General features: G+C 35.8%; 1 protein-coding gene across 1 annotated transcript in view; it reads right to left on the bottom strand.

The window, feature by feature from the left end:
• LOC113365980 (cadherin-related tumor suppressor) overlaps positions 1-13,780 on the bottom strand; it is a 59,772-nt gene extending 45,992 nt beyond the window's left edge. The window contains exon 1 of the mRNA XM_026607526.1: positions 8,699-13,780. Coding sequence (XP_026463311.1) covers positions 8,699-13,780 — 5,082 coding nt within the window. The remainder of the gene's footprint in view (positions 1-8,698) is intronic.
• Positions 13,781-14,299: the final 519 nt, after the last annotated feature.

Below are 14,299 nucleotides of genomic sequence, written 5' to 3'. Positions count from 1 at the left end.
TATTGGTAACAAATAATTGGTAATATGGGCATATTGATCAATGTTCCAGTTTTAAATATTTTGATATCAAGCAGTTGTGATAATCATTTTCGCATGATAAAGTTTTCAAGTAAAAATAGCCCTTTCGAAGTATTGCTGCATTTTGTAAAAATATCATAACTGTTAAAAATATGATGAAAATATAGATAGAACAACCTCAGACCTTCGCATTTGAGAAATATCATCTCGTCAGACCGCGACGGATAGGGATTTTGAATTTTTTAGATCAACGATTTATTTCAAATATTGTCCATACGATTATCAAAGCATTTAATTAATATGATTCTAATTATTTAATATGATTAGAAAATGTTTATTACTTATTCATGAAACGGTATTTATTATTTTTAAAAAATCATCTGACTTCTAAGCTCCCAACCTCTACGAGTATCGATTTCACGTTTTTGGGTGCGTTCATTCTTTTTGATCGTTTTAGTGGTCATAATCATATATTTTTGACAGAATTATGTAGATCCATTATTTAAATTTATTATAAAGCATATCCTTTGATGCGGGATCTTGTATATTGTGTATATTATTCGTATTATTCCGGTCGTACGAGGCGACTTCACAACAGGCAACAGGTAAGCTTATGAAAAAAGGAGCACGACAATAACAAGAACCGAGCATGTCTATCGATAAAGTCACGCGGCAAAGTAAACAGAGATACTATTCCGGATGGCCCGGAGGCAGGGGCGCGGAACGGGGAAAAATTTGATATTTTCGGGAAATCGATTTCGGGAAGCTCATTTATTTGTATTTATCAAAGCAGTTAGTTATACATGAACTAGCATCCAAAAAAAATGAATTCGAGAATACAATTCAATGGTTGTGAAGATCAGTTACTCTATTTTGCGTATTACTTTATTTCTATACTTTGTTAGAATTACAAATATGAATACATTATAAAATTGAGTAAATTTGTAAGTTGTATTATGGTCTGTGATATATTTTCAATTATTATTTTTGACTTAATTTTAAAGTAAAGGCAAGTGAAATTTTCAATTCAACTTATCTTGATCAATATTACCAAGTAGATGTCACTAATCTATATCATTTTATCCAAAACTTGGAATTGAACATGCAATCATGTGCGAAATATTTAAAATTGTCGGTTACGAATGAAATAATCCATGTTTGGATCAGCTAATAAGGAAATTTGAATATCTGGTTGGTTTTCGTTCCTCGAGTTTAGCCCCCCTGTCCCAAAGTATGCCCAATACGATATATGATGTATCGTCCAACTAAAAACTTTTCGAGTGTTCCCGCTGGGCGAGCCTCTCGCATTAGAGGAGATGCGAGTGATACGGGACAAGAATTATGGGGATAAAGGGATAAGCGGAGACAGGGATATACACACCCTCATTATTCATACGAACATATATCGGTGGCATAGGCGGGTGGTCCGATGCTCGACGGACCGAACACGGTTCATTCGATCAATTGTAATATAATATTATTTTTATTTCCCGTTTCCAGTTCTTTAGTCTATTCACATATTTCTCGGATTATGCATAAACGAAGACGCTTTTTTGTTTTTGTTGAACAGACAAGATACTCGAAATCGCAGACGGTGTTTTTTTTTTGTTTATGATTAGTATTTGAACAATAAAAATATCACGCTGTTAAAAGAAGCCAAACGAATTATTTATAATCTATGGCTGAAATCGTTTATTGCATCTATTATGATTTTAAACAACAATCGGATTTTAACGCTTTTGAAAGCAGTTGTGATAAACATTCTCTTTAATAACGTTGTTTTTTATAATGCACCCCGACGCTTGGCCCCTTTATATTGATGTATTTTCGTTATTAGAATTTTTGTAATTCCATCTTATGATATATTTTCAATTTGCTGCAGCAATGCCAAGGAAAAGATATTTTCACTCGAACAAATTATTTTAGATGTATATTTTCAAGAAAATGACATTTGATAGTTATTACTCTCTCTTTCTGATATGGGTATTTAATTTAAAACCTTGTAACTATAGGTTCTCCATAACTGAGTTATGGAGAACCCCTATTTTAAATACGAAGTTTTTTTTAATCATTTGTTTTTCACCACTCAATCACTAATTTGTGATTATAGTTATTGCTATCGAAGTTTCGGCTTAAGTATAAAAACTTTAATACGAATTAAGTGTCCAACGATCATATCTCAGGATCAAATTATATCCATAACTTCTAATATTTGCTATCTACATCTTAACTATCTTTTTCATTCTCCCGAGATCGACACAAAAGTCGTAAATCATAAAAAAATTCCTATAAAGAGTTTCTACATTCGTATTCTTTACATCTCACTTCTCGAGGCTCCTGAACTATTTGAAAATTCTTCGATATTAAGCAGGTTCTGTAAATATCTATAGTTCTTTGTCAGTTGCCATCTGGATATTCCTACTTAATGTCGGATTGGTACTAACACACGTGTGTGCATATTCCCCGTGTGTATAGATAAACGTTATGTCAAAAAAAACATGAAAATTATTGTGATATATAATACCATTATACCGGACAATCCACATGCAGAGGAATATTAAAGTATTCTACCTGTGTCAGGTATTAGACGCGCGCTGTTTCATATTCGTAATGGCATTTATTGAAATTTGTGTGGGTGATATTATATTACCGACAATAAAATGTGAATGCTTCGAAAACACAAACATTGTAGAATAAGGAGGAACGAATTGTTGTTAAAATCGTTAAAGGTACATTGAATGCGCATTTCAATTGCAATGATTTACAATTGCGTATAAATTCTGATATCTGGTACAGATGATACAACTTGAAAAATTCAGAACCTCAGAACGCTTATTGTGAAAAAAATCATTGCATTCAAAATATAATTAATTATTCGAATGTTTAATGAATTTTTATAACTTCAATAGAACCTATTCTATTTTTGGACATCGTTACAAAAAACAAATACCGGGTGGAGAGATGAACAGATTTTCAACGAACTGTTTATTTTTATCTTTAAATTCACACGTTAATTAATACAATACTTTTTAGTCAAATTTCAATATATGCAAATGGAAGCAAAGCATTATAATATAATTAGGCAAAGTCTGAATAAACTTGTATACGTAATTTTTAGAAGATTAACTTGTCAAAATAAACAGTGCGTGCATTTAATATTCAGATTAACCATAAATAAGTGCGTAATACGAGCTTAGAATACTACAAACTTCCTGTATTACTTTATTATCGTAAGATCTATTGTGATATTTTAGTCAGATGTAGTTAAGCCCTTCAACTTGTTTCTACAACAGCTCAATTATTGAAGGGTTGACTGGAAACAGAATTTTTAAAACGTATTTTACTTAAGTATAATAGACTTTGTATTAAGACCATAAATATTTAGATTTATCCTTTATGTATACGTGTATGTAAATAGTGTGGCATAAATCGTGAAATGGAATATTTAATACGTAATTATATATAGGCGGTTACCATATTAATTTCGTTATCGAAACCGAAAATAATGTCACATTGATCAATTAGTATCATAAATTTAATCTGCTGTGATAAAAATTTTGTCTCCTAGTCTTAACAAAAATAAATCAATTTTGTAGACTAAATAAAGAAGCTGATTTACAAGTTTAAATAAGAAATTCCTTCCTAGTGTTAAATTCATTTGTTGTCCTGATTATTCATTCCTTTGACGAGTATGCTCAGAATTTCGAAACCCGAATATTCATTGTCTTTATAGCGACATGTTCCGGAAACATTTGATTATTTTTTCGTGATTTGTTGTCACTATTGTATGGTGTGGTGCCTCCTCGACGGTGTAACGCGCTGTTCGCCGACTGTCGTCTAATTATGACGAAGGCGGCGCTTGATGCGAACCGGGCGAACCGGGCGAACCGGGCGACACGACCGGAGGTGTGTTCTGGTGTGCGCAAACGCTATACACGACACCGACAACGACAATCTCAGCAAGACATTTTCCGATGAGGATAACCCCACCGCGAGTTAAGTAAAAGCTCCGGTGGCTAAGGGGTATATGGTGGAGAATGTCTCTTAAGCTTTTTCATTGAACGATAAGTTCTTTCAATTTTGTAAACGGTTTTATTACTCGTTAATACTTCAATCCTGCACTTTATTTAAAAATACTTGAATGTATATATTTTGTTTTTAATTTTTTTTTAATTTATTTAAAGTCGTTGTGTATACAAAAAGACAGTGTGTCAAGTGGGTAGTAGTGAAAGCTCTGGAAGTAAAATGAGTCGCACAAATGTTTTGTTTTACCTTCTTCTCAAAAAAAACGTGATTTTAATGATATACATATATACTTATATATACATATATTAAAATTGAAAAAATTAAATTTTTTTCATACTCTCATTATATCGATAAGAAAAATTCGACTCTGCATCGAGTGTGCATTTTGAAGCATAAAATTTTATTACTGTAATGCGATTGCAATCGATTTTATGAGTTCGTAACAAGCCATGGTGGCGTAGGGCTCCGCCAGCGTATCATATGACAAATAATCTACATTACGCTCCTCCAGATTCTCGCAATAAATTGCCTCGGTACACAAAGCACGCACATTATGTCTTGTACATGACGCAAGCGCAGCCCTTCTGGCATTCGCGTATCGAGGACAACGAAAAAAATAAAACTGAATGTCATGCAAAAACATCAGCTTTCTTTATCTTTGAACCAAACGCGTCCAGATAGATGATGATAGATTCTCAATCGCTGCCAATTGTTTCAAACATAGGTGGATTCTGAAACACAGTTATCAATTCATTATCAAAGCTAATAACAAATCACAATTAATTTTCTCGATTCCCAATCGCAATTAGTTACTGTTCAATTAGCAGGAAGACAAATAAAGTGTTATCCATTACATTCTCTCAAAAACATGTATTCGTGTAAATTCAGTCAATAACTTCAGTGATAACTTTTTAGTAGTAAATAACGGAATAAATAAATAAAACATCCGAAATATCCTCGCAACAGTGTTGTAACGGAGATATCGAACCCTAACGAACAAGCGGCAATGAAGAAAGTGATTATTTTATCAATTTCTTGCGGTCGATTTCGAGTATTTATATCTGTGGTCGTTTATAAAAGAATTGATTGTGTTAAATCATTTATTTATACGTCGTTGAATTAATGCATCATTGATGAACTCGGGTTTCTGGTCGATCATTAATTTTTGCGTTTTAATATATGATATTTATTTTATTAAGATTTGGCCATCGTCGAGACGAATGCCAGTAATTGTGAAGTGTTTGTAATTATCCAAAAACTTATAAATATTTTCAAAAAAAAAAATTATTTATCTTTCCAAATTAAATATTAAAAACAAAAATATTAAAATATTAAACTATATAACTTTGAAACCTATGAAATCCACTATCGAATATCTATGCATAATATTTAAGAAATGTATTGATTGTAATAGATTATATTATTGTTTCTGGATGTTGAATTATATTCTTGACTTAGATAATACGTGTCTTGAAAAACATTTCGTGTGATTTTAATAACTCGGGCCTTCCTCATTTTATTTCAATGTATCCTTCGACAAATATTAGCAAGATCTATATCAAATTTCAATCCTCTTATTGCTATTTGTTTGTTGAATGTTTGATGTATCTAGTCGAACTGTAACCGTAGCAGCGGCATCACTATCAGCCCGGGTCGCAGTCGCGGAGTCGCGGTATGGTCGCGGTATCTGAAGCGTTCGCCCGAAAAGAATCTGAATCTCGGCGATCCGTCGACCCGCCGATCCGAGAGGAGAGAGGGCCGAGCGGCCGCGACGTGTCCGTTCGCTGCGCGGAGAGAGCATAAAAATAATTGCGAGCCGCACCGATGTGTATCTGTTGAGCGTCCGCACTGCAGGTATATGATTTGCATATCTTTAGCCCTACGGGTGCAAAGAAACCACCGGACAATATCTCAATAAATTTATTCTATCTATATAAAATACTTATTATCGGCATGGGTCGGTCGAAGCACGACGATGTTGCGATGTGATTCGTGAATGCCGAACGCCAAACTTATTTTTCTTAGCAGGCGGTATGCCCGATCGGGCGAAATACAACGTAATCCGCTTGCCTAGTCCTTTTTCATTTTTTGTTGTGGTCATCATTCTTATTTTGAGATGCAGTTATACTAAACGCTCGTAAATTATATAAAATAAAGTTAGATGTAACAGATAGTTTGGAAAACGGATGGGCTAATTTAGTTGAAGGAGCACCTTGCGCTTATTATTGTGCGAAACACGTCCAATGCGTAAGTTATTTTGAAGTTTACGACAAAATTAATATTGATGGAAGCAAAATTGTCTACATCTACCAATGTTAAAATTACTTTTAATGTTTATAAAACGCTAAGGTTTAATCAAAATAAAAAATAATTAAAAAATAAGATTTAATAATTAAAAAAAAAAAACAATTCTTAGATGTAGTGCATTTATATTATGTTAATTTCAAGCAGTAATTCATTCATTATATTAGTAAAATATTATTAGAATAAAAATACATACATATATTTAAAAAAATTATGTTGATTCATATCATACAATGAAATCATTTCAAATAGTGCGAATCCCCTTCACACATCGCAGGCCGGAGAAGCCGATTTTTATAAGTGGCAGTTCACCTTAGAGTTTTATTGAAGTTTAAGTGCGTATAACTGACCTATAATTACCCTGAATACATGTTTAATGTTCCCATAATTCTTGAGAAAACTGTTTTAACCTTTTTTTTATTCAACAAGCCATACTCACTTTGCGCTTCGCGTTTTGAATCAATTTTTCTCGTGTTTGAGTATCGGGCACATAATGAGGGGTATGAAAACATTTTAATAGCGCATATATGAAGATATTCGGCACGATATAGAAAAACAATTTTGTAGAAATTCATACGCTTTATAAGCAATGAGCTGTTAATTTTTCTTTATGGTTTAATATCGCCTTCTTAATTTCGTGTTTGTGTAACATGTTATGGTTTCCTTAAGCAAACACGCGGACCTTTAACAAGAACCCTAGAATGGTTCGTTAGTTGTTATCCCGAGAACAATATGCTGATGTGTATGGCTACAAAACATTTTATTTGGTAAGGCTACGCTTCGAATATTTTGTTTATTTAAGGCATCCTAGTTGTTTTAATATCCAGTTAAGATGAGTGTGGCAAATAAAAAATATGGAAATACCAAACAAAAGAAGATACTGAATCATTGTAGATAAATAATTGGAATACTTAAGAGCATTTTTTTGGATTCGATCGAAGAATGTAATCTCTAGTTTTATATTTATGTTAAGTACGGATGCTCTTAAAAATTAAATTTTGGGGTAATGCCAAATTTGTTATATGGGTATATTATTTCAAATTCATAGTCTGCTATTCTCAAATAATACAGGCGCACCTTTGCAGCCTAACGACTGACTGTATCGTGATAATAATAAGCAAGTACCGACAATAGTTTCATAATGTTTTATAATAATACGTCAAAATACATCGCCTTCTCTATCACAGTAGTTTAGCTTTCGGATACTTTAGTCGATATGCCAGTTTCGTATCTCTGCCCTCCCACATAAGCGTTTGATGAAGTGAAGTTTGGTTGCGACACAGAAACAGAAAACGGTGTTTTGCAATTGCACTTCGAAAACACTTATTTCTAAAAGGATTTATTGAATATAAAGTTTTTACGGTGTTTTAAATTAATTTATATTAAGTTGCTGACTTGCCATAACAATTACATAATAAACTATGCAAATGAAAATTGTATCTATTTTCATATTTGTTTATATAAAAAATATTATTAAGCTATATTAATTGTTGTAAATGTTGGGCATGATATATAGATTAAGAGGCGTATAATATGTTAAATGTATTTAAAAAGACGAGTTTTTTTTTAACAGAAATATGAATGATATTTTAATTTAAACTATGTAAAGTTACATGGCGATGAATATTAGACGATTGGATAAACATAACATAACATATGATTTTAATATTGTGGTATGTAAATTTGGTGATCTATTTGCTTGCTTGTCCGCTGTAGTTGTATGATTTGCAACCTAGTTTGTAAATGACTTCGAAACTGGTATTGTGCAATGGTCGAGCGGCGCAAGGCGCGCCCTGTCAGTGTCTTGCGGCCCGCGGCACGCGGCTTGCTGCTGCGGCACCATAATATCGCGTACAACTTTCTTAATGTGTTCATGTATGCGCTATTCCTAGTCCGCTAACAATAACGCAGCTAACGTTTAATCTGCGTGCTTAACATTCATATTCAGCGCCGCGCGAACCATTGACGGCGTTTATTATTGTGCATATGTGCTAATTACAGAAAAGCAAACCACACCGATGCCTAATGCACTTATGTAATAACTGCATTAATCACTCACGTCTGTTACTACCAAACCAATTAACAAAATCTAACAAACACTTCTGAATCATTTACAGATGTAAATGATATGAAATGTACGGTAATCCAAACGACAATAATTAGTCATCAATTACTTATTTTTGTTATTAAATACTGTTCGCGATATTTTTCGCTATATATATATATATATATATATATATATATATAAATATATATATTCTAGTAATACAAATACTTCTGTTCGATTTCGATTCGTTTTACATAAAGGTTTCATTTTGCTATCAATAAATAGTAGGCTAATATCACTTACCATTGCGTAATACAATCTCTGGTAGTCCTTTTCATTCAGCGCATGGACGTGAACTTGATACGACTGCACATCAGTTTCTTTATCGAGTACTGCCGCGGTTGATAACACTCCACTTCGAATGTCTATATCGAAAAGACGTCTGGTTTTCTTGCCGTTCATAATCTCTACATCGGTCACGTAAAATTCGAAGTGGTCTTCGCGTAGACCAGGAAAAGATACAGTGAACACTTTCGTACCGATAGGTTCGTTTTCGTAAACCGACACTTCGAATTCTCTAGAATCGAGATATGGACCGCGAGCCACAAGTAAAGTTATGTACGCATCTGAACTTCGACGTTCGGCTTGGACGGCTTCATCAGTCGCTTTCAAAGCTAAAAGATATTTCGTTTTCGGAGAAGTAAGTTCCTTTTTTAATGTGATTTCTCCGGTGTTTTGTTGTAATCTAAAAAATTCGATATCGCCGCTTAGGAATTCGTATGTTACTAAACCATTTGTGCTAGAATCTGCGTCTATTGCCAGAGCCTGCATTATTGACGAACCAGCACTTGCATTTTGCATTATAATACCAGCATTCATCGATATGAACTCTGGCGCATTGTCATTTACGTCTTCTACGATGACGGTCACTAGTTTTTCTGCTGAAAGCCTTTGTTCTGGAAACTCTGCCGAGTCCGTTGCTACAACTGTCAATCTGAAAGTATCTATTGTTTCTCTGTCGATAGGCAGCAAAGTATGAATCACTCCTGTTAAAGGATCGATTCCAAAATGTCGTATACTTCGGTCACCGAGAATGGGTTGCTGAACCGATATAGAATATAGTACTTTTCCGTTAGCTCCCGAATCTGGATCTTCTGCGATTACTGTGACTATAGGTGTGTGAATCGGAATTCCTTCTCGAATTTGCCGAACTATTGCTGTACTTGGAAAGCCTGGCGCATTATCATTTGCATCTTCGATTACCACTCGCAAGTAAGTGGAAGTTGACAATCTCGGATGGCCAGCATCTGTTGCCGTTACGTTTAAATTATAAAAAGCCAATTCTTCGTAATCGAGTGTTTTATGTGAATATAAAACACCCGAATTGGAATCAATTCTGAAAGCATCTTTTCTGTTTCCACCTGTGATCGAAAATGTAGTTTCAGAATTTAAACCGAGATCGGTATCGGTTGCTATAAACTTCATCAATTCAGTATCTATTGGCGTGTTTTCTGATATTAAAATTTCTCTCATTAGTGATTCGGCAAATTTTGGTGCGTTATCATTTTCATCTAGTACCTCTATCGACACTGTGCAGTTTGAACTCAGTCGTGTCTCTAAGCCTGCGTCCTTGGCTTCAATTACAAGATTGTATCTGCTCACAACTTCGCGATCTAAAGGTTTTGACAAGCTGATCTGACCGGACGCTGGATCTATGACGAAGCGTTTATCGTCGTTGCCACTTACGATTGAATAAAATACGTCCCCGTTTAAACCTTCGTCTGCATCGTCTGTGTACACGCGCGCAATTTGTGATCCAATTGAAAGCCCTTCTGATACTTGAGTACGATATGGGGTTCTAATAAACGTTGGCATATTATCATTAACATCTGTGATATAAACTTTAACTTTAGCTTTGTGTTTAAATCTTACTTTGGAACCACTGTCACTAACGGTTGCCACAAAAGTAATATAATCAACCCCTGTTGACATTAATAACTCCTCTCGATCGAAAGATCTCATTGCCCTAATATATCCATTTTTTGCATCGATTTTAAAATCTTTGTGCGACTCTGACAGAGAGTACAATAGCTCTGAATTACGACCAATATCTCGATCTTGTGCTGATACTTGACCAATGAATGAGTCTGGTGCTTCATTTTCACGAATGCTAAAAGTAAATGTACTGTTAAGAAACTCTGGAATATTGTCATTTTCATCTAACACGTGGACAATTAGAGGAACTTCAGACTTTCTAACAGGTATTCCCGAATCATTTGCCGATATTGTTAAAATATAAAAATCTTGCTCTTCTCTGTCCAAAGCTGTTCGAATATATATAGAACCATCAGGAAATACACCAAATTTTTCATCATCGTTACCTTGTATAATATCATATGAAATTCTGCCATTATCACCTAAATCTGCGTCCATCGCTGACATAAAAAAGAATCTTGAATTCACTGGCGTAGTTTCTGATATCGAAGTTTCATAAGAAGTGTATCGAAAGTTTGGCGTGTGATCGTTGACATCCCCTACAAGTATTTTCAATTGGCAAGTCGAAGTAAGTGGTGGTTCGCCACTATCAGTAGCGGATACCTCGAGGCTCATCGACGTTCCCGGTTGAGTCTTGATTGGCCGTTTCAAATAAATGACCCCAGTCGTTTCAGAGATTCGAAATTGATCGTCGGGATTTTGTTGCAGCAAAGTGTACTTCAATTGGCTGTTGATCCCCGCATCATAATCGCGTGCTCGCGCCGAATAGATCTCTTTGCCCACAGCTGAATCTTGAGCTAGCCAAAGGCTTTCGTTCTGATCGGAAAATTGCGGCAAATTATCATTCAAGTCCAGCACGGTTATGTTAACATGCGTTTCTCCGTACGCCAACCCCGCCGTTGCGGCGATCGTTAATGTATAAAAGTTTTGCTGTTCTCTATCTAATTTTCCTGACGTTGATATTATACCACTCTGCTCTTCGATACTAAATATTTGATCAGGATCGCCATATAATATAGAATAATTGACAGGATTTACATTACTATATATACGGCCTACTTGTCTACCAATTTGAGGTGTTTTGTTACCATGATCCTCGAGAATTTTAAAACTATATTTATCAAAATTTAAAAAATTTAACTCTGTTCGATATTGTTCTTTAATTATTTTTACAATAGCATTATTGGAAGCACGTCTACCCCCAGTGTCTTTTGCAGATATAACTAATGTAAATAAACGCTCGTGAGATGTTGAAAATCCAGGTAACAGTGATACCTCTCCAGTTCTCGGATTTAACGCGAACATATTTTCATTTCCAGATTCCAATGTATAAGCTATCACAGAATTATTTCCAATATCTAAATCAGTGGCGATTACTTTAACTATTACAGTACCGTATGGACTTCTCACGGACACGATTCGAAAATATCGCAACGGATAAAAACTTGGGCTATTGTCGTTGACATCAGATAGGTACAAATTTACAACAGCTGTGGCACTTTGAGGTGGTATGCCTTGGTCACGTGCTAATATGCGAATTTTGTAGTAAGATTGAGCTTCACGATCTAAACTGGATTTTGTGGTCAAACGTCCCGTTAGTGAATCGAGCGCAAATATCTCCGAATACTTACGACGTATAGAAGGGTGAAAATCGTATGTTACGCTACCGTTTGTACCTTGGTCTGGATCCGAAGCTGTCAGCATGGCGATTAATGTGTTAGGGGGTGTATCCTCGGAAAGTGTTACATTGATATATTCTTGAGAAAATGACGGCGATTCATCGTTCTCATCTAAAATAGTTACTTTGAGCTGCGTGTGCGCCCATTTCGGATTAGGCCCACCATCTCGAGCTGAAACTTTAAGGGTAACAGTACCTTGCAATTCTCTGTCTAATGCGGTTGCCGTCGTTATGAGCCCAGAATTAGAGTCTATTTTAAACCAACCGTGATCGTCACCTGATACAAAAGCATAATGTAATAGTGCATTTACTCCCGTATCCTGATCGGTTGCAGTTACGCTGGCTACGTATGTGCCTGGAGCAGCCAATTCACTAAGTACTGCTGAATATTCGGATTTTCCAAAAACCGGCTCATGATCGTTAACGTCGTTGACTCTAATAATTAAAAAAGCAGTTGTGGTTCTTGGCGGAATACCCCTATCTTGTGCTACAATCGTTAAATTATATTTTCCAATTTCCTCGCGATCTAGTGCGCCATTAACGCGCACTATATGAAAACTACCAGTTTTGTCTAATCGAAAATGATTCATTTCATTACCTGAAACTATCCGAACTATAGTATCTCCATTAGCACCTTCGTCGCCATCTTCTACTGAAACGGCAGCCACTAAAGAACTGTTTGCTGCATTTTCATCGACTGTTGCATATCCCGCTGTGGGAGGAAAATATCGAAATCGAATCAAAGGATCATGATCATTGGCATCGACAAGATTGACGGTAACGTAAGTTCTGCCATCTTGTCTGGGCATGCCGTGATCTCTGGCATAAACTGTAAAAACACAGGACTTGGGACAGGATTTTCCTACCGCAGGACAATTTTGTTGTGGACATGATAAAATTTCCGCTGTAGAAATAACTCCTGTTTCAGGATCGACTGTGAATTTTGTTTCTAACTCTGATAAATAATAAGTTATGCGACCGTTTTCGCCACTGTCTTTGTCAGTGGCTAATACCTGTAGAACTGGACTCCCAGAAGGCAGGCTTTCATTTAGCGAAATAATATAATCCACTTGCTCAAAAACTGGCGGATTGTCATTCACATCCAACACTGTCACATTAACTTGCAAGTATCCATATAAAGGTGGTTCACCGCCATCCCTAACCGAAATATTTAAATAATAAAATTCAAGCGCTTCGCGATCTAGACTACCCGTTGTTTCTAGGTGTAAATATGAAGCTTGACCACTAGGATTTTCTGTCACGGCTAAACAAAATTTACCATCCGCATTACCATTCACTATTTTATAATCGTCCGTTACACCATTCTGTCCACCGTCCAGATCACTCGCGGCGTCCAAAAGCAACCTGGTGCCTGCGGCAGCACTTTCGGAAAACGACACTGATATACTTTGTTCCGGAAAACGCGGTGGGTTGTCATTCACATCTATCACAATGATACGCACTTCTATAGGATATGTAGGCTGACTGGATAACACAACTAAATCACAACGACCGTTCGTCAAATCTTCGCGGTCCAGAGTTATATTCGTCCTAATTTCACCCGTTCGCGAATCAAGTGTAAATTCTAATGGCGCTTCGTTAAAGCGATATGTAAATCCTGTTTTCATAGGAATAAAACCGACCGTCGTTCCCGGTGGCAGTCCTTCGGAAATTTCGAACTGCACACGCGTATCAACTGCACGCGATTGCATACCGATTCCCGAAACATCGTGTAACGATTTCGATTTATAAGCCGCACCAGGACCTGGACCGGGACCGGGTCCGTGGGCGCCCACGACGAGTGCACAAACCGATAACACCAGATAAATTCGCATCATGATCCGAACACGAGCACCATCACGAAACTTCTACGTTTGTCACCCCGTATGACGTCGATAGTGATAACATGTGTCTTTCACACAAAACACAACGACACAACACACTTGTATTTATTTTTGACAAACGCGAAAACACCATCCGCACTGCTTAAGATCTTACAAAAGACTAATGGTCCGAGCATCGAACTTGCATGACCGGTACTCCGGGCTGCGTGTTGGACTTGTGTTTTCCGAGGCGAACAACCTTGCAACGAATGATATCATTGATCATTAAAAAGTATTTTCATTAATGCATATCCTTCACTTTATGTCATTGTACTTATTGAATAAACGATCAAAAATTATGTATTACAATTGAACACACTAATTATCAAATTTATGACTAAGCGTTTA

This window comes from Ctenocephalides felis, unplaced genomic scaffold (genome assembly GCF_003426905.1).
Source record: "Ctenocephalides felis isolate EL2017-DRISC unplaced genomic scaffold, ASM342690v1 CF-g0.4_SCAFFOLD_01170, whole genome shotgun sequence".
In the NCBI taxonomy this organism is placed as follows: Eukaryota; Metazoa; Arthropoda; class Insecta; order Siphonaptera; family Pulicidae; genus Ctenocephalides; species Ctenocephalides felis.
The sequence above is the reverse complement of the archived record's forward strand: the minus strand, read 5'-3'. Positions and strand labels throughout refer to the sequence as shown.